General features: G+C 35.6%; 3 protein-coding genes across 6 annotated transcripts; 2 read left to right on the top strand and 1 right to left on the bottom strand.

Moving 5' to 3' along the window:
* Nucleotides 1-1,317: 1,317 nt before the first annotated feature.
* On the top strand, nt 1,318-9,007 carry LOC125866581 (cytochrome P450 71AU50-like). 2 transcript variants are annotated; one of them, XM_049546857.1, is made up of 5 exons: nt 1,318-1,744; nt 6,425-6,996; nt 7,219-7,732; nt 8,353-8,434; nt 8,930-9,007. In XM_049546857.1, the coding sequence occupies exons 1-4, from the start codon at nt 1,726-1,728 to the stop codon at nt 8,400-8,402; spliced, it is 1,155 nt and encodes a 384-aa protein (XP_049402814.1). In that variant the 5' UTR covers nt 1,318-1,725; the 3' UTR covers nt 8,403-8,434; nt 8,930-9,007. The 2 variants fall into 2 exon arrangements, with proteins under 2 accessions (XP_049402814.1, XP_049402812.1); XM_049546855.1 differs by lacking the exons at nt 1,318-1,744; nt 8,353-8,434; nt 8,930-9,007 and having other exon boundaries at nt 5,785-6,996; nt 7,219-8,066.
* A 706-nt stretch (nt 9,008-9,713) lies between these two features.
* On the top strand, nt 9,714-16,366 carry LOC125866580 (cytochrome P450 71AU50-like). 2 transcript variants are annotated; one of them, XM_049546853.1, is made up of 3 exons: nt 9,714-9,889; nt 11,021-11,886; nt 13,009-13,709. In XM_049546853.1, the coding sequence occupies exons 1-3, from the start codon at nt 9,871-9,873 to the stop codon at nt 13,621-13,623; spliced, it is 1,500 nt and encodes a 499-aa protein (XP_049402810.1). In that variant the 5' UTR covers nt 9,714-9,870; the 3' UTR covers nt 13,624-13,709. The 2 variants fall into 2 exon arrangements, with proteins under 2 accessions (XP_049402810.1, XP_049402811.1); XM_049546854.1 differs by lacking the exon at nt 9,714-9,889 and adding an exon at nt 16,294-16,366 and having other exon boundaries at nt 10,841-11,886; nt 13,009-13,522.
* Nucleotides 16,367-18,175: 1,809 nt separating this feature from the next.
* LOC125866603 (uncharacterized) lies at nt 18,176-21,101 on the bottom strand. 2 transcript variants are annotated; one of them, XM_049546886.1, is made up of 4 exons: nt 21,080-21,101; nt 19,363-19,662; nt 18,558-18,790; nt 18,176-18,454 (listed from the first exon to the last, which is right to left on the bottom strand). In XM_049546886.1, the coding sequence occupies exons 2-4, from the start codon at nt 19,658-19,660 to the stop codon at nt 18,176-18,178; spliced, it is 810 nt and encodes a 269-aa protein (XP_049402843.1). In that variant the 5' UTR covers nt 19,661-19,662; nt 21,080-21,101. The 2 variants fall into 2 exon arrangements, with proteins under 2 accessions (XP_049402843.1, XP_049402842.1); XM_049546885.1 differs by lacking the exon at nt 21,080-21,101 and adding an exon at nt 20,893-20,913 and having other exon boundaries at nt 19,363-19,669.
* Between the last annotated feature and the right edge of the window lie 2,815 nt (nt 21,102-23,916).

Here is a 23,916-nt window from a genome sequence, read left to right as displayed (position 1 = left end):
TCGTGGGTCGGGTCGGGTCGGATTGTTACGGCCAAGCAAAGAATGTATATGGAGCACAGCCATTTCTATGTTTCTGTAAAGAAGAGAGCTTTCTGCTTAAAGGCTAAAAAGGAGGGTATTTCTTTTTCCGTTGCATTGTTGTTTTTAATTAGCTGAAAATTGAATTCCAATAGGCAAACTTCTGATTAAGAATAAAAGAGTATTTATCACTTTACCACCATCGTTATGGGTATATTATCACTTAATTATTAAGTGTTGGGATGAAAAGCTCACAGACACTACAGTTTGTGTCATCAAATTACCAGCCTTGTGTAATGCTTATGTACTGAAAAATTTGCATTTGTTAGTAATACAGATTCCAGAGTAATGCACAAAAGTTGTTAGCTTTATGGTTGGTGAAGCATTTTGGAATAGGATTCTACTTATCAAACAAAGACATCAGCGTTTGGTTTTTTATATAAGGGGGGATTCAGAATATAAAGAAGAAAAACATCTAAAGAAGCCAAGGGGATTATACGTAAAAAGTTAATTTGGATCTTGTATATATAGTAATAGTATAATTTTCTCAGGAAAGGGGTTCAAATGAACCCCGTTCACGTACCCTATGTCTCTCACAACCTGTTCCTTTTGCCCAGTGGTTTTGTGAGTTATTTCTATTATACTCTGCAAAAAGAAAGGGTTTGTTCTTTCTTACTCCCCATGATCAACCTTTTGTGTGTGAAAGAAACTATTAGTATATGGAGTATTACTTAAGTTAAAAACATACAGAGAGAAGTGTGCACAGGTGACACATTAGTTATGTGCTTATTGAGGGTAAAAAAGTACTGGTGGATGGACCAACTATGAGGTTGTTACAAAAAGCGGGATGAGGGGGAAAACTACTAGCGACTATATTTACAAAAAGCAGAATGAGGGGAAAACTACTAATGTCTGTACTCCCCATGGTCATTAGTTGATTCTTGCTCGCTTCATCGATGGATCTTATCATTGATCGAACAAAAGTGGTTATCCAGCTTCAATTGGTAGAAATATTCAAATGTCCTTCTATTTCTCAAGTATTCTTTCATCTTCGCTAACAAATATGGATTGAACTTAATTATTATGAATAGTTGTTGTTAAGATTTTTGATGTGTAGATTGGAACTTGTGAGTGTGATGTGGACGTTAGAGGTGCTTGACATACATTTTGAGCTAAGGTAAGTTAAGATGAAACCTCTAAGTATGTTTTTAAACCAAAAACATACTTCTAAGGTGTTTGATACATAGTTTAGCTGATTTTATGATTAAGTGCTTGTGGGACAGAGCAAGTTCTTAATTCATCATGTCTAAAAGTAATTCACTTTGAAAAAGTTAGATTTGCCTAAACTACGATTTGATGATTTTAAGCCTTGTTGATTCTGATTATGTTGACTGGCGTGTTTAGTTGGCTTGATTGTCTTCTTCAGTTGTGAGTATATGTCTGAGTCATCTGATGCTTATTTGATTGTGATATAACTATTTGCACAGCGGCGTCAATGGTAACACCGTTGGAGGTGACATCAAGCTCGAGGGTGAATGCATACTGCGGGCCCTCTGAATTAATGTGGTTGTGGAGAGATTTCAGCCTGTCAACATGACGAGCGGCTGCAGTGATGCTGCAACCGGCTTTCACCAAGTCGAGACACAATTCTTGCCAGATTCCTGATGATGCCCATCACCATCACTATTTCTCCACTCAAGTCTTTCCATGGCTCCATTTTACCGAGGTATATATCCAGGTGCAGAGAGTTATATAGAAAATAAGTATTTTATAACATTGTGTTAGAAAATATTGAGAGCCAGTTATTGTTTTATGCAAGAGCTAAGTAGTGTACCCATTAGGCTCACCAGCATATCCTTAATGCCGAAGAATACAACATTACCATTTTCAAAAAAAAAAAGTAGTGTACCCATTAGTACCAGATCTAAGTTCTTTTCTTCACGGTACCAGAATAGATTTAAGTTGGCCAACCTAAGTAAAACTTTTGTCAAAATGGCCTAACTGCCAATTTAGTAAATACTTTAAGGAAGACCATGCATTTAACATAAATTGATTAAACAATAAATGAAAACACCATCCTAGGGTCCCTTAGGGGTGGGAGGAGAAGAAAATTTATCATCTTGAGAATCAAAGTGGAACAGATGGTGTTATGCTTTACCATTTATATACTCTAGTTGTTCGGATTGGCTGGTGAGTGAGAGCTATTAGAAAACGTGTTACTAGAGCCTATTTAATAGCTGAAGGTCTAATGGTCCTAGAACTAGGCCGGCCAACTATTACTATTACTTTAATTTATTTTTTTTGGTTTTCCACCCAGTGTTGGTGTTCAATACCCGTTCTGGGGCCAAACTAATCCGAATTCTCCTAGGGAAGTTCCACTTTTGGGGGGATAAAAAGCTCCCTACCAAAGGTGACGCAATACCTAGGGCTACTACTACTATTATTATTATATTTGTTGTTGTTGTGTACAAAGTTTACGAAGGATGTTACTGTCCTTAGGGCCCGTTTGGATATGATTTTTTTTTTCCAAAACGTTGTTTGGTTATACATTGGAATGATTTTTAATAATGAGTTTTTCAAATTTTCAAGTTTGCAAAATTTTGTTGAAAATTGTTTTCTCACTTAGAAAGCCTTCTTCCTTTTCTAGTAAAATGCNAGGTGTTTCTCCAAATGGGTATGGGTTTTTGGAGAAGACAATTGGGGGTGGGGTGAGGTGTGGGTGGGTGGGTGGGGGGTTCATGTGGGATTTTATTGATTTAATTTGTTTTTAAAAAATTATTTGGGCAAAAATCCACGTGTCATTGAGTCATTGGTTACTTTATATTTTGGCATAATACATAAATATGCCCTTTAACTTGACTTCAAATTTTAACTTTGACCTCCAACTTTCATAGTGCACAAATAGGCACTTTAACTTGTATAAAGTAGAACAAGTAAACACACATGTCCTACATGGCATCCTACATGACATTTTTTGTCCTACGTGGTGTCCTACGTGTATTGTGCCATGTAGGACTCGTGTGTTTACTTGTTCTACTTTATACAAGTTAAAGTGCCTATTTGTGCACTATGAAAGTTGGAGGTCAAAGTTAAAATTTGAAGCCAAGTTTAGGGTCCAATATATGTATTATGCCTTATATTTTTACTCAAAATTCATTATCTACAAATTGTTTTTGACAAATGTCGTCATTTAATTCGCCACTTTACACGTCATTCGCGAGTGTAATACACACACTTCATATATTTTTGTTGATTGGCAAAAAAGTGTCAAAATGACACATCGAGACCCTGCATGAAGTGTCTAAAATGAACATCGCCCACTTAAGGTGCCTAAGTGAAACTTCGTGCCAAATTTAAGGGGCCACCGATGGGTTACCCCATTAAACAATAAATGAAAACACCATCCTAGGGTCCCTTAGGGGTGGAGAAGAAAATTTATCATCTTGAGAATCAAAGTGGAACAGATGGTGTTAGTTTTACCATTTATATACTCTAGTTGTTCGGATTGGCTGGTGAGTGAGCGCTATTAGAAAACGTGTTACTAGAGCCTATTTAATAGATGAAGGTCTAATGGTCCTAGAACTAGGCCGGCCAACTATTACTATTACTTTTTTTTTTCTTGGTTTTCCACCCGGTGTCCAATACCTGCTTTGGGGCCAATCTAATCCCAATTCTCCTAGGGAAGTTCCACTTTTGGGGATTAAAAGCTTCCTAACAAAGGTGACTACTACTACTACTACTATTATTATTATTATTATATTTGTTGTTGTTGTGTACAAAGTTTACAAATGATGTTACTATCCTTTGGGCCTGTTTGGATATGAAATTTTTTTTCCAAAACGTTGTTTGGTTATACATTGGAATGATTTTTAAAAGGCATAATACATATATTGACCCCTAAACTTGGCTTCAAATTTTAACTTTGACCTTTAACTTTGTAAGTGCATAAATAGGCACTTTAACTATCCAAAACTTAAACAAAAAAACACTCGGATCCTACCTGGCAAAATGCGTGAAATACACTCAAATTAGGCGCGTCAGATGTAAAAATTCAGGGGGTCAACAGTAAAAAAGGCATTGAAAGGACAATTAAACCCTTTTTATATTTTTTTCAACAATTTTCCCCTCTTTTTTGCATTATTTGTTGTTTACTGCAAAATGCAAGTGACATTTAATAAAAATTTTTGTTATTACGAAAAAAAATTATAATGAAGTTTTTTTTTGGCAAGAAGGAAAAAGGAACACGTGTAGTACTAATTTCTTTTTTGAGATTCAATCAATTTTTTTTGTTTTTGAAATATTTCTAGCTGTTAATTACTGTAATTTATAGTACTTTCTAAGAAATTTTCAAATAATATATATTATTTCATTTGTCCGAATTTATGCGTCACCGGTAAAATTTGAAGAGTCAATCAGATCTTTTATATATTTTTATATCTTTTAAATATTTAAGTAATTAATTATCGTGATTTATAATATTTTATACAATTATTTAGTATGGTAAAAGAAATTTAAAAGAAACACGCATCCTTCAATAGTAAAATATTGGTCCCCCTTTTTTTTTACAGGTTGACCTCCTGCCTGTATAGTCTTTTTTTGTCCAGAAGGAAAAAGGAACACGTGTCGACCCCAACGTCCTCTCTATTCCCGCTTATTATATTATATACTAGTGATGAAGAGCCCGTGCTAATAATTAATTTAAAAGTTAATTTTAACTGACGTTAAATAAATAGTTTTAAATTTTAAATTTGAATAAATTATATATATTTATATGGTAGTAAATGTTCATGTTAACTCTAAAATGAATACATCACTATTAATAAAGCTTGAAGTTTAAAGAAAAATCCTTAAATGACCAAAATAACCCTTAAACTCAATTTTAATCACAAAAAGCATACATGTCCACGGTGTGGTGGCTGATTCATCAACTAATTTTTTGTATGTTTTTTCAAAAATATTTTAGTTGCTAATTTGTTATAATTTATAAAAATCATTAACGTCATTTTCGAATAACTTATAGTATTGTTAACTTTCAATAATATATATTGTTCCATCTATTCAAATTCATGTGTCACCGATAGAATTTCAAGAGTCAACAAAAAATTTTCTAAAAAAAATATATTTTAATTATGATTTATAGTACTTTTAAATATAACGTATAGTGTGTTTGTAGGCTCTTATTAGATTGAAAAAATATTTTAAATTAGTAATTATTGTAATTAATAGTGTATATTACGTAATTTTCAAATTTGTAATAAATTTTTTTAAATATTAAGTCTAATAATTTATAGTATCTTAAATGTAATCTTTGAATACACATAAATTAAAAAAAGAAATAAGACAAATAAATTATAAATTGAATAATTGACATTTTCAAATATTAATTTACCACAAAATGAAAGTGAAGGAAGAAGTTGTGAGGTAGAAATAAAGAGAAGGGAATGGAATTAGTGAGGTGGGGTCCATATCCATTAAAAGAGATTGAAATAAATGCATGGCAAATTGAAAAGGTGTCAAATAGACAGGAAAACGGGCCCACATGCATTGAATAGTTGGCAACCATTGAGTGGGTCACTAATACACGTGGCAGCGTTTGCATTTCACGCTTTTGGCTCCAAAAATCGCGTGTTTATTTATTTAAAGGTAGGATAGTTAAAGTGCCTATTTGTGCATTATGAAAGTTGGAGGTCAAAGTTAAAATTTGAAGCCAAGTTTAGGGGCCAATATATGTATTATGCCTTTTTAAAAATGAGTTTTTCAAATTTTCAAGTTTGCAAAATTGGTTGAAAATTGTTTTCTCACTTAGAAAGCCTTCTTTCTTTTCTAGTAAAATGCATGTCTAAACACAACTTCAATTTCCAAATACCTTTTTTCAACTTCAAAAACTCTTTTTTCAAATTTCAATCAATTCTATGTGTAAAGTCCAAACGCCTACTTACTTCCCCTATATGCATGGGGTTTAAATTGTTATTTACCTTCTATGTATGTTATGATTAGGTGTATAAATATATGTTGAACTTAGTTAAGTGCCATCACATTTCTATATAGAGAAACTATTTGTAAGTTAGGAAGCTAACACATTAATTTACATCAATGGTTTCTATTTGGCAAGTTCTTGCAGTGATAGTTGCAGTGCTATACCCTGTTCAAGCATTGCTTAACATATTCATGAAAAAGAAAAAGAAACTTCCTCCAGGTCCTAAAGGGTTTCCAATTATAGGAAATCTCCATATGGTATTAGGCAAAACTCTCCATCAAGCTCTTCATCATATAGCAAAAAAACATGGTCCCATAATGAGTATGCAATTTGGTCTTGTTCCTGTAATCGTTGCTTCATCTCCTCATGCGGCTGAACTATTCTTAAAAATACATGATATTGCTTTTGCTAATAGACCATATAATGCAGCTGCTCAATACATTGCATATGATCACAGAGATATAGTTTTCGGAAAATATGGACCTCATTGGAGAAATATGCGAAAATTGTGCAAGATGAAATTGCTTAGTAACATCAAGATCAATTCATTTCGATCTATGAGAAAACAAGAGCTTGGAATATTTGTGAATTTTCTTAAACAAGCAGCTTCTAATCGTGTTGAGGTTGATCTTAGTGCTGACCTTGCCTCTCTAAACGTGGATATGTCATGTTTAATGGTATTTGGCAAGAAGTATATGGAAGAGGAGTTTGATGAAAGGGGTTTTAAAAATATTTTTTATGAGGTTTCATTTTTAGTGGCATCACCAAATATTGCTGAGTTCTTTCCTTTCCTTAGTGTGTTTGATTTGCAGGGATTTATTGCTCGTATGAAGGACTTGGCAAAGATTTTTGATGAATTTTTTGAGAAAGTTATTGATGAGCATGTTCAATCCAAGGTGCAGAATCAAGCTAAGGATATGGTTGATACTATGATGACTATTATGCAATCTGGAGAAGCTGAATTCAAGATTGACCGTCGCGATGTCAAAGCTGTCTTGCTGGTAATGTTAATGGATTTCACTCCATTTACTTTATTAATTGGATTTAACTTCTATACTTCAGAAAAAAAAAAATCTTAAATCATTTTTACCCATCTAGTATTCGGTACTCACTTGACCGACTAATTTAGCTTTGCGTCGCATAGGACCATTACATAGTATTGTACTTGTGATCAATATTGTTATGCCTTTAGCAAACTGAAAAATATCTCCCTGTATATGCAGGACTTGCTATTAGCTTCAACAGACAATGTATCAATCGCAATTGACTGGATTCTTTCTGAACTTTTAAGACACCCTAAGGTTATGAAGAAACTACAAAATGAGTTGGAACAAGCAGTTGGCATAAATAGAATGGTGGAAGAGTCAGACTTGGAAAAGCTAGAGTACTTAGACATGGTTATAAAAGAAGGACTTAGGCTGCACCCCCCTTCACCACTATTGACACCTCATGAATCAATTGAAGATTGCATAGTTGATGGTTTTGATATACCTAAAGGTTCAAGACTTTTTGTAAATGTGTGGGCGATTGGAAGAGATCCAGAAGCTTGGCCTGACCCCGAGAAGTTCATGCCAGAAAGGTTCGTTGATAGCAACATTGATCTTCGTGGGCATGACTTTCAACTTTTACCATTCGGCTCTGGCAGAAGAAGTTGCCCTGGATTACAACTAGGGCTCACTATCGTTCGCCTAGTGTTAGCACAGTTGGTTCATTGCTTTGATTGGGAGCTACCGAATGGTATGATGCCAAACCATATAGACATGACTGAGAAATTCGGCTTAGTGACACCTCGAGCTCAACATCTAATGGCTATTCCTACTTATAGATTGAATGTATAGTTGCCTTAAGTCTTACTAGAAGCTTGAGTGAACATCTAAGTTTTTTTTTCTGAATTTCTATTTAATAGAATATAAATATCTATGACGTACTTTGTGTGAATCTTCTGAAAGAGAAGGGTGATTTTAGGAATGCAACAAAGGTGGTGCATAGTGCCATTAGATTGTGTTGTAAGGTTTTGGGTTAACTCCTTAAAGAATGCACAACTCTCATGTTTAGTTGTTTTTTTTGTAATGGTGACAATAGAAATAATGTTCTCTTCATTGATATACTCTCTTCGTCCTATTTTATGCGATGTTGTTTGTTTCGACATGAAATTACAAAAGAAAAAAGGACTTTTGAAAGTTGTGATCTAAAAGAAATTCATTCCCTCTACCCTCTGGATGTTAATATCCATTCAGGAATTGGCTTAATATGCTGAATTTGCTTCAGAAATTTCTTAGAGCACTCTACAGTATTGGGAGTGCTGGTACACATGTTTATTGGATATACTACTTATTTGTTGTTTCCACCTCATGCAGTGTTTCTTCTGTTGCTTGGTTTACGTCACATCAGTATCCAACTTTTGTAAAAAATGATTAGAGTCTGTTGGCCAATTCTCTGGTAAGATCTTGCCTCAACATTCTGTATTGTGTTTTTCACAGATATTAATATTGAGGTGATGGTTACTGCTTTTTGTCCTCATTTGCATTGGCAGTTGCAAGATGTTGACCACACTAATTTTATCCCTGATTATTTTGCAATTGTTGATTGTGAAAGAACCATGCATAAGATAGGTGGAACTCTTCTAATTAATAGTGTGTAATATATTGGTGCAATCTTCAGTTCAATGTTATCAAAGGCGCGCTTAACCTCTGAAGCGAGGCTCAAAACGTGTTGACCGCTTTGCCTCGCTTAATGTGCACTTTAGTGTCGTCATCAAGGTTCCGAGGCATACTTTTCTTTGCCAATGAACCTCTTCTAAAGAGGCGACACTAAACAATTGATATTTCACTTTATCGTAATTATTTTTCAATTTCTTTGTTCATATATATGCCATTCATGCTTTTAAATTATTAGTCTTGGACTAAACATATATATTGTATTTTTTTCTCACAGGTGACACATTAGTTATATGCTTAGTGAGGGTACAAAAAGTACGGGTGGATGGACCAACTATGTGATTGTTGCAAAAAGTGGGATGAGGGGCAAAACTACTGGCGACTATATTTACAAAAAGTGGAATGAGGGGAAAACTACTAGTGACTGTACTCCCCATGATCATTAGTTGTTTCTTGCTCGCTTCATCGATGGATCTTATCATTGATCGAACAAAAGTGGTTATAGAGCCTCGATTGGTAGAAATCTTCAAACGTCCTTCTATTTCTCAAGTATTCTTTCATCTTCACTAACAAATATGGATTGAACTTAATTATTACGAATAGTTGTTGTTAAGACTTTCTATGTGTAGATTGGAACTTGTGAGTGTGATGTGAACGTTAGAGGTGCTTGACATACATTTTGAGCTAAGGTAAGTTAAGATGAAACCTCTAAGTATGTTTTTCAACCAAAAACATACATCTAAGGTGTTTGATACATAGTTTAGCTGATTTTATGATTAACTGCTTGTGGGACAGAGCAAGTTCTTAATTCATCATGTCTAAAAGTAATTTACTTTGAAAAGTTAGATTTGCCTAAACTACGACTTGATGATTTTAAGCCTTGTTGATTCTTATTATGTTGACTGGCGTGTTTAGTTGGCTTGATTGTCTTCTCCAGTTGTGAGTATATGTCTGAGTCATCTGATGCTTATTTGATTGTGATATAACTATTTGCACAGCGGCGTCAATGGTAACACCCTTGGAGGTGACATCAAGCTCGAGGGTGAATGCATACTGGGGGCCCTCTGAATTGATGTGGTTGTGGAGAGATTTCAGCCTGTCAACATGACGAGCGGCTGCAGTGATGCTGCAACCGGCTTTCACCAAGTCGAGACACAATTCTTGCCAGATTCCTGATGACGCCCATCACCATCACTATTTCTCCACTCAGGTCTTTCCATGGCTCCATTTTACCGAGGTATATATCCAGGTGCAGAGAGTTATATAGAAAATAAGTATTTTATAACATTGTGTTAGAAAATATTGAGAGCCAGTTATTGTTTTATGCAAGAGCTAAGTAGTGTACCCATTAGTACCAGATCTAAGTTCTTTTCTTCACGGTACCAGAATAGATTTAAGTTGGCCAACCTAAGTAAAACTTTTGTCAAAATGGCCTAACTGCCAATTTAGTAAATACTTTAAGGAAGACCATGCATTTAACATAAATTGATTAAACAATAAATGAAAACACCATCCTAGGGTCCCTTAGGGGTGGGAGGAGAAGAAAATTTATCATCTTGAGAATCAAAGTGGAACAGATGGTGTTATGCTTTACCATTTATATACTCTAGTTGTTCGGATTGGCTGGTGAGTGAGAGCTATTAGAAAACGTGTTACTAGAGCCTATTTAATAGCTGAAGGTCTAATGGTCCTAGAACTAGGCCGGCCAACTATTACTATTACTTTAATTTATTTTTTTTGGTTTTCCACCCAGTGTTGGTGTTCAATACCCGTTCTGGGGCCAAACTAATCCGAATTCTCCTAGGGAAGTTCCACTTTTGGGGGGATAAAAAGCTCCCTACCAAAGGTGACGCAATACCTAGGGCTACTACTACTATTATTATTATATTTGTTGTTGTTGTGTACAAAGTTTACGAAGGATGTTACTGTCCTTAGGGCCCGTTTGGATATGATTTTTTTTTTCCAAAACGTTGTTTGGTTATACATTGGAATGATTTTTAATAATGAGTTTTTCAAATTTTCAAGTTTGCAAAATTTTGTTGAAAATTGTTTTCTCACTTAGAAAGCCTTCTTCCTTTTCTAGTAAAATGCATATCTAAACACAACTTCAATTTCCAAATACCTTTTTTCAACTTCAAAAACTCTTTTTTCAAATTTCAATCAATTCTATGTGTAAAGTCCAAACGCCTACTTACTTCCCCTATATGCATGGGGTTTAAATTGTTATTTACCTTCTATGTATGTTATGATTAGGTGTATAAATATATGTTGAACTTAGTTAAGTGCCATCACATTTCTATATAGAGAAACTATTTGTAAGTTAGGAAGCTAACACATTAATTTACATCAATGGTTTCTATTTGGCAAGTTCTTGCAGTGATAGTTGCAGTGCTATACCCTGTTCAAGCATTGCTCAACATATTCATGAAAAAGAAAAAGAAACTTCCTCCAGGTCCTAAAGGGTTTCCAATTATAGGAAATCTCCATATGGTATTAGGCAAAAATCTCCATCAAGCTCTTCATCATATAGCAAAAAAACATGGTCCCATAATGAGTATGCAATTTGGTCTTGTTCCTGTAATCATTGCCTCATCTCCTCATGCGGCTGAACTATTCTTAAAAAATCATGATATTGCTTTTGCTAGTAGACCATATAATGCAGCTGGTCAATACATTGCATATGATCACAGAGATATAGTTTTCGGAAAATATGGACCTCATTGGAGAAATATGCGAAAATTGTGCACGATAAAATTGCTTACTAACATCAAGATCAATTCATTTCGATCTATGAGAAAACAAGAGCTTGGAATATTTGTGAATTCTCTCAAACAAGCAGCTTCTAATCATATTGAGGTTGATCTTAGTGCTAAACTTGCCTCTCTAAGCGCGAATATGTCGTGTTTAATGGTACTTGGGAAGAAGTATATGGAAGAGGAGTTTGATGAAAGGGGTTTTAAAAATATAATGGAAGAGACTGTAGGTATAGCAGCATCACCAAATATTGGTGAGTTTTTTCCTTTCCTTAGTGTGTTTGATTTGCAGGGATTTATTGCTCGCCTGAAGGAATTGGCAAAGATTTTTGATGATTTTTTTGAGAAAGTTATTGATGAGCATGTTCAATCCAAGGACCAAAAGAAGGCTAAGGATATTATTGATACTATGATGACTATTATGCAATCTGGAGAAGCTGAATTCAAATTTGATCGTCGCCATGTCAAAGCTGTCTTGCTGGTAACGTTATTGGAATTCACTCCATCTACTTTAGTAATTGGATTTAACTTCTATACTTCAAAAATAATAATTAAACTTCTTAAATCGTTTTTACCCATCTAGTATTCGGTACTCAATGGCCCGATAAATTCAGATTTGCCTCGTGTAGCACCATTATAGGGGAATCACTCTCTACCATGAATGTCTTCATTCTTGAGACTTGAAACCGAGACTCTAATTAATGATAGGTGTATTTCATCTATCCCAGCATATCCCTCGTTGGTCATTACTACTCCCTCTAGTCAATATTAAGTGAATTGTTGGGACTTTTTTCATAGTTCAAAAATAAGTGAATTGTTCAAAGTTAAAGAGAATTGTTGGGACTTTTTCCATGTTTTCCCTCTATTTAATAATGTTCTTAACTACTATACATTTTTTAGGAGAATAATTTGGGAATAATCAATAGGGTAATAGTAGAAAGTAGCCTTTTGTTTATGTCGTTAAATATTTTTCTTAGGGTGTGTGTCAAACCCCAACAATTCACTTAATATGGACCAGAGGAAGTAGTATTTTAACCTATTGTAATAGGCTATTACCTGTTTCTTCTTTTTTCAGATAACTGGTCACACTAGTTATGGAAGGTTATTTATAATTATATTTTAGATGACCTAAATATGGTAGATATTCTTTCCGGTATGGAGAAGTTAACCTACTAATTAATTTGTTCAAATTATAACATCAATGGTCACCAAGGAGCTTAGAGTTGAAAGTTTAATATTAGGCTCAATTTGGCAAATTCCAATAATTACTAAGAGCAGTAGTACAGTACTATGCGCGATTCTAGGCTCAAATTTATTGAGAATTTCTCTCAATTGAAAATTTCAAATAAAGAAAAGGGAATGTGCACAAATATGCTATTTCTTCCATATTGGAAGTTTATTTCTTAATTGAGTCCTATTTATCAGTATGCTAGAACTTTATTCCTTTAATATTCCATAATGAATAAGTTCCCTGAAGGCAAAAGCTTTTGTCAATTTTGAGAGCGAATAGATTAAGAGTAATTCATAGTATTGTACTTAGCATGCTTGTGATCAATATTGTTATTGCTTTAGCAAACTGAAAAAGACCTCCGCGTAAATGCAGGACTTGCTAATAGCTTCAACAGACACTATATCAACTGCAATTGACTGGATTTTTTCTGAACTTTTAAGACACCCTAAGGTTATGAAGAAACTACAAAATGAGTTGGAACAAGCAGTTGGCATAAATAGAATGGTGGAAGAGTCAGACTTGGAAAAGCTAGAGTACTTAGACATGGTTATAAAAGAAGGACTTAGGCTGCACCCCCCTTCACCACTATTGACACCTCATGAATCAATTGAAGATTGCATAGTTGATGGTTTTGATATACCTAAAGGTTCAAGACTTTTTGTAAATGTTTGGGCAATTGGAAGAGATCTAGAAGCTTGGCCTGAGCCCGAGAAGTTCATGCCAGAAAGGTTCATTGATAGCAACATTGATCTTCGTGGGCGTGACTTTCAACTTTTACCATTTGGCTCAGGCAGAAGAAGTTGCCCTGGATTACAACTAGGGCTCACCACCGTTCGCCTAGTGCTAGCACAATTTGTGCATTGCTTTGATTGGGAGCTACCAAATGGTATGATGCCAAACCATATAGACATGACTGAGAAATTCGGCTTAGTGACACCTCGAGCTCAACATCTAATGGCTATTCCTACTTATAGATTGAATGTATAGTTGACTTAAGTCTTACTAGAAGCTTGAGTGAAAATCTAAGTTTCTTTTATTTCTCAAAAAAAATAAAAAATAATCTAAGTTTCTAATTCTGAATTTCTATTTAATAGAATATAAATATCTATGACGTATTTTGTGTGAATCCTCTGATAGAGAAGGGTGCTTTCAGGAATGCAAATAAAGGTGGTGCATTGTGCCATTAGATTGTGTCGTAAGTTCCTTGGAGAATGCACAACTCTCATGTTTAGTTGTTGTTTTTTTAATGGTGACATTTAAATAGAAATAATGTTCTCTTCTTGATGTACTCTCTTCGTCCTATTTTATGCGATGTTATTTGTTTCGACATGAAATTACAAAAGAAAAAAGGACTTTTGAAACTTGTGATCTAAAAGAAATTCATTCCCTCTACCCTGTGGATGTTAATATCCATTCAGGAATTGGCTTAATATGCTGAATTTGCTTCAGAAATTTCTTAGAGCACTCTACAGTATTGGGAGTGTTGGTACACATGTTTATTGGACATACTACTTATTTGTTGTTTCCACCTCATGCAGTGTCACGCCCCGAGCTACCCCCGAAACGCGGACACGGGACCTAGGACCACAAGTGATCCCAAGCTAACCCTGCTGGCATGATCATGAGCATACTAAAGATAATAAACTGATGCGGAAGCTAAATCATAAATAAATCTGAAAAGAGGGGAAATACCCATATACTATAACTGAATATATCTTGTCTGAGAGTTTAATACAAAAGAAATATCAAACTCAAATACTAAGCTGAATTTAACTATGTCTGAAATAAGCCTCTAAACTGACTAGAAATGTTGGGACATGCCCCAACTAGGTCTAGCAAAACTGAAACTAAAGACTAAAAGCAGTAAGGATAAACATGTCACTAGTCCTCGAAAAATGAGGACTCACCATTGATGCTACTGAACTGAAGATCGGGAACCGATCTAAGCGTGATCTGGATGCTGAGAACCTGAACCTACATCACGAGAAGATGTAGCGCACGTATGCGTCAGTACTTGAAAGGTATTGAGCATGCATGATAGAGTAAAGCTGAAATAACATATAACTGAACAAAGCAATAAAGCAATGAAATAATCTGAACATGATATAGATACTGAATGCAATGACCAATTTATAACATGTTGAGACTGAATACTGAATATACTGATAAATGGTCAATGCAATAGAATCTGACTGAACTGTGGGAGCTACTAATAACCGACATAAAATCACATGAGCTAAATGTGGAGTCCGATGTATACGCCCCATCGAGAGGACCCAATATACCCTGCCAGAGGTATAGAGGCATGCTGGCGTGATCACTAAACTGATGTTGCCCACAGAGGGGACTTACACCTACGTGGCTCGTAGTTCTGGGACTATATGGGTACGCTGAAACCCTAGTCCAACTCGGTATTATGCTACTCCCAATAGATTAAGTGGTTAACACATTATGACTGAGTTTCTGTAAATACTGGATAGCTCGAAACTGAACATGCAAACTGAGAATGCAACAATTAATCTGATAATGATGCATTCATAAACTGAGGCATGTAAAACTGAATACTAAAATATCTAACCTAGCATGTGTAATTCAAGAACTAAAGGAATACATAGCTAGGGTTCTGAAATTCATGCGATAAACTGAGCAATAACATGATAATCTGATTTGGAACATTTAAATAACTAATTCATGATGATCTGCTATAATTCTAGAAACCCTAGGTCTGTTCATAATCATGGAATCAAGAATCTGACTGAATTCTAGGGACCTAATGGGCGAAAGGAACCTACTAGTGAAATCCCACATACCTGGTGACGAATTCCACTGAGAAATCTTTTGATTTCGGGGCTAGAACTGATGGAACCTTGCTGCGTTCTTGAACTAGGGTTCTTGACTTCTCTTCTCCTTTTAGCGTTCTAATTTTCTAAGTTTTGATTAATGATTTTGACTAAGGTAAGTTCTAGTTATGTTTCTAGGCTTAAACTAATTAAAACCTCATGATTTAGGGTCTAAACGACGTATCTTAGGGGTTAAATGAAATAGGAAAAGACCAAAAGACCCCCGAATTAGCTGCTGTCGGAGTGACTGACGGACGGGACTGACGGTCCGTCGATTGGGTCCGTAGGTCGAGTCTGCCCGACAGGGCTTCACTAAAACGAGCATAAATTTTTGCTCGGAGGTCGGAATTTAGCAAACTCGGTGGCGTTGGAAAGATAATTCAATTATCTATCTAACCATAGGTCATGGGACACATAATTCATTTTGTACTAAAATTTATGACCATCTGAAGTTGACCCATCAATATTTTTAATCTAACTAGCTGCTAACCTCATCTACGGTCAGACCTACGGACCGTGGATCGAATGACGGTCTGTGCTGGTCGACTGTAGTTTGTGTCAGAGGCTGGTAAGGGAAGTCTCGATCCACGGACACAGACCACGGACCGTGGTCTGATCTACGGACCGTGGGTCTGTCCGTGAGTCGGGACTTAGCCAAATTTTCTGACTGAGTTCTGGGGAAGTTTTCTGTCACGAACCACGGACCTGCAGGACGGACTGTGAGTCCATCTACGGTCCGTGGATGATGTCCGTGAGTGCCACCTGTAACACCAGAAATCTGAAATCTCTATTTTCGGAAATGGGGTGTTACATGTAGTATTTCTTCTGTTGCTTGGTTTACGTCACATCAGTATCCAACTTTTGTAAAAAATGATTAGAGTCTGTTGGCCAATTCTCTGGTAAGATCTTGCCTCAACATTCTGTATTGTGTTTTTCACAGATATTAATATTGAGGTGATGGTTACTGCATTTTGTCCTCATTTGCATTGGCAGTTGCAAGATGTTGACTACACTAATTTTATCCCTGATTATTTTGCAATTGTTGATTGTGAAAGAACCATGCATAAGATAGGTGGAACTCTTCTAATTAATAGTGTGTATATATTGGTGCAATCTTCAGTTCAATGTTATCAAAGGCGCACTTAACCCCTGAAGCGAGGCTCAAAACGTGTTGATCGCTTTGCCTCGCTTAATGTGCACTTTAGTGTCGTCATCAAGGTTCCGAGGCATACTTTTCTTTGCCAATGAACCTCTTCTAAAGAGGCGACACTAAACAATTGATATTTCACTTTATCGTAATTATTTTTCAATTTCTTTGTTCATATATATGTCATTCATGCTTTTAAATTATTAGTCTTGGACTAAACATATATATTGTATTTTTTTCTCCCCTTGCGCCTTTTGTCATTAAAGCCCAGGTTGTATTTGTGCTTAAAGCCCCAATGGAGCTTAGAGCTTTTTTGCGCTTTTTGGTTTTGATAACACCACAGTTCAGTTGTCCAATTGGTTTGACAGTCAAAAAATTCAGTCTATACAGTAAACAACCATGGTTATCTCAGTCATGAAGCAATAAAGCACCAAATAGAAATGGATGAAAGCAATTTTGCCTTGGTTTAGTTTCCCTCTGCAGCAAGTTACCTGCTTTAGAGGAGCAAACTTTTCTGTACTTTTAAGGAAAAGCAGAAATGTGTAGCTTTTTCCAGACAGTACAAAAATTGCTTCTGCTATTGCTCAAAACCATTTTATTTTTTTTGTTATTTTGGGACAACCACCTCAAAGTAAAAAAAATAAAAATTGACAAAAAAGTTGCATCTAGCCAAACAGGCTGAGAGCCACGGTTATCTCAGATTTTTGGTTAGGGCAGCAATTCCGAGGCATTTTATGCATGCTTGCAGAACCACAGTTTACACAATTGACCTAAAAAGGAATAAATAGATAATTTGAAATAAATAGTCATGGCATCCTAAGAAGAAATGAAAAGAAATATATTGCTGGAACTCCATTATTTTTGGATAAAAACTTCTCTTATTTGGCTAACAATAACGAAGTTCTAGCAAGGGTTTTACATATTAGGTTCAGAAAAGAAGAAATACAATACAATTGGAATATATAACCATTGCATCTAATCAAGATATATAACAAGAAATTCAGAGTTTGGTAGAATATGCATTGTATATTAAAAAGAAGGAAGAAAAATACACAATTAGATATATGACTATGTAGCAATTAATGGTTGAAAAAACCACCTAAAAGCTTATTTTCCATTTTTTCTTTACTCCATGCGTCTAAAAGAGAGTGTATCCACACTCTTTGCTGAGACCAGTGGCGGAGGCAGCATGTAATGAGGGGGGTCATCCGACCATCCTCGGCGAAAAATATTACTATTTATACATGGTTAAAATTATTTTTTAGATATGTATAATAGATGTTGAACCCCCTTCCACTAGTTCGTGTATTTACTTTTCAGATTTTGAACCCCCTTGTTAAATTTTCTGGCTCCGCCACTGGCTGAGATTATCAAGTAGCCATACGTAGGAAGGTAATTAGAACTACAAAAAAGCTAAGGTGTACACTGAATAATCCTAATGAGGTATTCAGTCTACTATTATTGTATATTAACTTGAGGTTGTTATTCTAGAAAATCTTTAATTTGGCTTTGGTTGAACCCATCAAATGTAAATCATGAATCTGCCTCTGTTCTAGAGTGATGAGAAAATTGGGACACCTGTTGAGCTCCCTCCGCTATCAACAATGAAAATATTGCCGGATACATACTCTGAAGAAGAATGGATTAAATACCTGACAACTGATGTTATAGCTGGATCTGTCGTTCCAAGATCTCTCAAAGGAAAGGTTCTGAAAACAAAATTATGGAACCGTTCCTTATGAATAAGTCTCTCTGTTATCTCAGATTTGAAAATTCCTGGTGCTATTGAGTTCACTCTTATTTTGTATACTCCCAATTCAAGTGCCATCATCTGTCATTATTTGAATATCAGAGAAGAAAGTAAATGAACATTTTGATGATATATCAATGGTAGATGCACCCAAGAAAAGTTTAAGACACTAGCTAGTATGTACCCTAGTGAGCATGTCAAGAGCCATCTTTGAAGAAGCGTAGGCAAGACCCCCAGGTATTAGTACCCGATTCAGACCAGAAACTGAAGAGATATTAATAACTGATCCTCCGCCCTGTTTAGCATCGCGCATGCGTCTACAAACATATTTAGACACCAACCATACCCCTCTGAGATTTGTCTTAAAGGTATGTTCCCATTCCTCCTCGGACAATTCTAGTGCAGAGCTCACACTATCTATACATATATATATGATGATAAATAACCAACAAAATTATTTATTAAGTTCAAACTTCAGGTGCAGCATTAGTCTGAACTTCACTTGCAGTAGATTTAAAACTGCATACCAATGTTGCAACCGAACTTCATAGAGATTCTAATCCAGGACTTACATTTGCTTGGTATAATACATAAATATATCATTTAACTTGGTCCCAGCTCACATTTATGCCATTTAACTTTGGATGTGCACAAGCAGGCACATAAACTTGTATAAAATTGAATAAATAGACACACGCGTCCTACATGGCAATTTGAGTTCTACATGGTGTCCTACGTGTATTATGTCATGTAGGACTAATGTGTCTACATGATCAATTTTATACAAGTTTAAGTGTCTATTTGTGCACATCCAAAATTGGAGGGTATAAATGTGAAATGAGACCGAATTAAAGGGGACATTTATGTATTATGCCTATTTGCTTTCATATCATGTTGAAGTGTGTGACATCTCATCTAAAATATTTACTTTTTTTTTTAGAGATTACACTTATATTTACTTGATTTACTTCTAACTATATGAATATTACCTCTAAGGCCGGCATTGTTAATCAAGGCATCGATACGTCCAAAGGCATCCCAGGCTCTTTGTACAACAGCCTCAACAGTAAAACCATCAGCTGTTATGTCAAGTTCTAGGGCAAATGCACACTGCTGGCCCTCTGAATTAATCGCATCACAGAGAGATTTCAGTCTGTCAAAAAGACGAGCAGAAGCAATGATGCTGCAACCAGCTTTTGCCAAGTCGAGACAGATCTCTCGCCCGATTCCTGATGATGCCCCTGTCACCATCACTACTTTTCCACTCAGGTCTTTCCATGACTCCATTTTTATTTGGTATATATAGTATAATGTGATAATAATGCAGAAAGTTATATAGAAAATAAGTATGTTTTATGGTAGTGTACCAATATTATTGCTGGCTAATGTTGGCACCAAATCTAAGTTGTAAGTTGGCAACCTATCTAGCATTTGTGAAAATGGCCAAACGGCCAACCTCTAGTTAAGACTTTCAGCCTTTTATCTTTAGTAGCAAAATGAAAAGGAGTAAATTTCATAAATGCTCATATAACTGTGACTTTTTTTTCACTAAAGTCACATAACTTTATTTTTAACTGAAAAATCACAAAACTTCCATACTATTAACACAAAAGTCACAATTGTTAGAAAACTCAAACAACCAATAAGTGATAATTTATACTCTATATTTTAATCCTTTTTAATTTTTTATCTTATAAATACATACAAGAGGACCGACTCGACTCGGTTGTAGTTAATGTATATTGAAAAGCATTACATTTTGTGGCTAGTAAGAAAATGAATTTCATGGAGTAATAATTACTGCTACTAGTTATTGTCTCATCGATGCATCAGAAGTAATAATCCTGTGATAATTTTATTCTAATTGATTGACCCCTTTTATTTTATGATTGATTATAACTGTTTTTTTGGAGTATTTTTATGAGATTGTGAGAAAATAAAAGGTGTATAAAAGAACATGTCTATTACTTAATAGATGAAGGTCCAGTGGTCCTAGAGTTAGCCCAACTATTATTATTACTGTTATTAATATATGGTGTCATCAGTAATGCAAATTAGTGAAGTTGCCCGTTTCTATAATGACCCTAAAGGTTATTTTTAGAAATTTTCATAAAATGACCGTTTTACCCCTCCCGATAGTTGCCCCGAGTCCTAATTGTTGTATTTTCGAAGTTGGTTTGAAGGAAAATTGATGAAAAGTTGAGTTTTTGGAAAGTTGAGTTTTTAAGAGTTAAAGTTTGGTTAAAAGTGCTATTCCGAGTCATTTGGAATTTCGAGACTCGAATCGGATTTCCGTCAATTCCAGCAGTTTTAGAATGTCGAAACGGGTCTATGAGAATTTACGGAGTCGAATTTGGAGTTAAAACGAAGATTTGAGGTCCTAAGTTGCAAAAATTGTGAAATTTTGATCAAGAGTTGACTTTGGTCAACAAACGAGGTTCCGGTGCTCGAAATGGAATTCCGAGGGCACCGTTGGATTCAGGGGGTGATTCTAAGTCTAGAATAAGTCTTGGTTGAATTTTTAGAGTCCTCGAGTGTGTTTCGAGTTTTTGAGCCTAAAGTTAGTTTCTTGACGCCTTATCGGATACCGGGTCAAGGAGACCTCGAATTCAAATTCCGACGATTTCATTGAGTCCGAAATGTCATTTTCAAGCTAGTAGCATATTTGGTTTGTGTTCGGGAAGTGTCAAATGAGTTTTAAGTGAGCTTTTAAGCTTCTTGGATGCTTTGACACTATTTCAGCAAATTGTGGCAACTAAAGGGTTCATTATTAGTTTTAAAGGTCGAAAAATTATTCCGAAAGTTCTGAAATTTTGAGCATGAATTATAGGACTTATCTGCAAATTTTGGTGCATTTTCGCTAACCCGAGATTGGACTTTTATCGCAAATAAGAAATAATTGTTTACCGAGTAGAAATGATATTTGACTGGGCAAACGAGCATGAAATTGAGCTCCGATTGAACGAGCAGGTCCGTATCATTATTTAAGACATTTACAAAAAAGAATCGGGTCATTTCACTATCGTATGAGGAAATTACGGCCTTTTTAGTGAAAGATTAACTGCTGTTTTTCTGGTGCATAACAGCCATGTACTGTTATAAAAATCTCAGACTGTGTTCATTTGGTATTTTGAGCATATCGGGAGTTCTAGAGATCGGAATGGAGTGATTCTTACGGGTTTCTTCTTGAATTAATATGAGGGTTAGTATTCAATCTTCAATTCGACATTTTCTCATAATTTCTTTATCTGGTTTTTTTTCCTATCCGTAAATCTCTTGGGAAAAATTGGGGTTTTATCGATTTGGACTCCCTTTTTGATGAAAAAGGTATATTTACGATCCTTATGTTATGGGTAAACTGATTTTAACATAAAATTATTGATTCATCGATTATTTTCATCATATTAACCGCGTACAATTTGGACTTTCCCGGTAAAGTTAAAGTTTGATAAATTGAGAATTTCAAGGTCGATCTTAACTCCGTTTTTGATGAAATTTCATATTTGAACTTATCTAAGCATGGGTAAGATGTTTTTCAAGAGATATTTCATTTTCGAGTCGGGGTTTCGGATCCGAATATTTTAGGCTTCTTCAAGAACGTGGATTTTCCTTCAAATTGAGTTTGTGAATTGATTTCAACTCCGTTTTCAAATTGGTTTTCACCATTAGCTTCCAAATACTTTAAGGATCATTTTACATAAAAAATTTCCAGATTTGGGTATCGTTTTCCGGTATGAGACTTTTGGACCGTTTTGCCCTTTTTCCCTAAATTTCTTGATTTTGGTGTCATTGGACTCGAATTGTGATTGTGAATAATTGTTTGAATAGATTATCGTGATCCGGATTATACTCGGAAAGGAAAGGCTCAAGTCAAGTAACTTTTGGAGTTCGTTTTAAGGCAAGTGGCTTCCAAACTTTGTAAAACTCTTAGACTACGCATGACTACTTTCCTAATTGTGTTGGGGAGTAATGGGGATTGAGGATGGGTTTTATTTGTTGATTGAAATTGTTGTAAATGAAAGATGGGGAATAAAACGAGCTAAATGTGTTATATGTGACTTGAATTTGTTGAATAAGTCATGTGATAACTGATATTGAGGGGATAGAAGAGCATGAGTAGGCTATGATTGATACAGACATTGATGTTGAGACAGATGATGTGTAATACTATGATGTGGTCGTGATATGGTTGTGATTGAGACAGGTGATGTGTAATACTATGATGTGGTCGTGATATGGTTGTGATTGAGACAGGTGATGTGTAATACTATGATGTGGTCGTGATATGGTTGTGATTGAGACAGGTGATGTGTAATACTATGATGTGGTCGTGATATGGTTGTGATTGAGACAGATGATGTGTAATACTATGATGTGGTCGTGATATGGTTGTGATTGAGACAGATGATGTGTAATACTATGATGTGATCGTGATATGATTGTGATTGATGACATGTGCATATTCATTATTCATCCCATGTGTGAACTATCTGTTGCATGAGTTCTGAGACACTGATATGAGGATGGATGGATATGAGACACAGTTGAGACTAGCTCCGGCTAGAGATATATGAGATGGACTAGCTCCGGCTAGCGATTTGGATGCCGATGGGATCTGGTTCCGGCGGTGATACATGGTCCATGTGTGGCCCCCATGGGTTCTGATTTGAGTATTCAGCGCGGACTGATTACGTCAACAGATGTGTATCGTAGGACAGACATGCATCACGACTACATGACATCATTATTGCATTTTGCATCGCATTTGCCTTATCTTTGTCTGTGATGTGTGGATTGTATCGGTTTACCCTTCTTATGTGGAATTTGATCTACTTGCTCTTATTTGTTGATCTGAGGTTGATGAGGATATACTGTTGGTTCTGGCTGTTGAATATGATCTGTTTAGTATAGGTTGGTTGGTTTGCTGCTAGATTGAAGTTTCGGTGGTTCGGTTGGGATTGAAAGGAGTTGTTTGTAGCTGCTAGTTTTGCTTAGTTTAGAGTTACTTGCGAGTACCTGTGGTTTTCGGTACTCACCCTTGCTTCTACACAATTGTGTAGGTTGACAGCTCTCTCTCAGATTCGGCTTAGTAGTTTCTTTAGCAGATTGAGCTTCGGGACATACTCGAGAGGTAGCGGTTCATTCCAGACGTGCCCTTGAGTTATCTTTACTTTCAGTTTTGTTCTATTCGAGAACTATACTCTGAGACTTGTATATTTTTATTCGAATTCTGTATTTAGAGGTTTGTACATGTGACAACCAAATTCTGGGTAGTGTTGAGTCTTAATTAAAGTCTTCCGCTTATTTATTATCTTTTATTCTCGTATTTCTACTTCTCTATCGTTGTGGTTGGGTTAGGCTGACGTGTCCGGTGGGAAATGGACACGTGCCATCACATCCGGATTTGGGGTGTGACAGTTTCTCTCGAAGCTTCTTCTTCCTCTATGTAGATTTGTCTATATACGCATTAATTGGAAGAATTTTCATGCTAGAGTCTAAGAGAATTTCACTGAATTTACTTCTTGTATGCGTTGGAATTTATT

Source organism: Solanum stenotomum, chromosome 6, assembly GCF_019186545.1.
Source record: "Solanum stenotomum isolate F172 chromosome 6, ASM1918654v1, whole genome shotgun sequence".
Lineage (NCBI taxonomy): Eukaryota > Viridiplantae > Streptophyta > Magnoliopsida > Solanales > Solanaceae > Solanum > Solanum stenotomum.
The sequence above is the reverse complement of the archived record's forward strand: the minus strand, read 5'-3'. Positions and strand labels throughout refer to the sequence as shown.

Coding starts and splice junctions, on each gene's coding strand:
- LOC125866581 (XM_049546855.1), top strand. CDS start 6,112: ATGGTTTCTATTTGGCAAGTTCTTGCAGTGATAGTTGCAGTGCTATAC. Junction 6,997..7,218: donor ATGTCAAAGCTGTCTTGCTG/GTAATGTTAATG, acceptor CTGTATATGCAG/GACTTGCTATTAGCTTCAAC.
- LOC125866580 (XM_049546853.1), top strand. Junction 11,887..13,008: donor ATGTCAAAGCTGTCTTGCTG/GTAACGTTATTG, acceptor GCGTAAATGCAG/GACTTGCTAATAGCTTCAAC.
- LOC125866603 (XM_049546886.1), bottom strand. CDS start 19,660: ATGGAGTCATGGAAAGACCTGAGTGGAAAAGTAGTGATGGTGACAGGG. Junction 18,791..19,362: donor TAACAATGCCGGCCTTAGAG/GTAATATTCATA, acceptor ATATATGTATAG/ATAGTGTGAGCTCTGCACTA. Junction 18,455..18,557: donor CTCTTGACATGCTCACTAGG/GTACATACTAGC, acceptor AAATAATGACAG/ATGATGGCACTTGAATTGGG.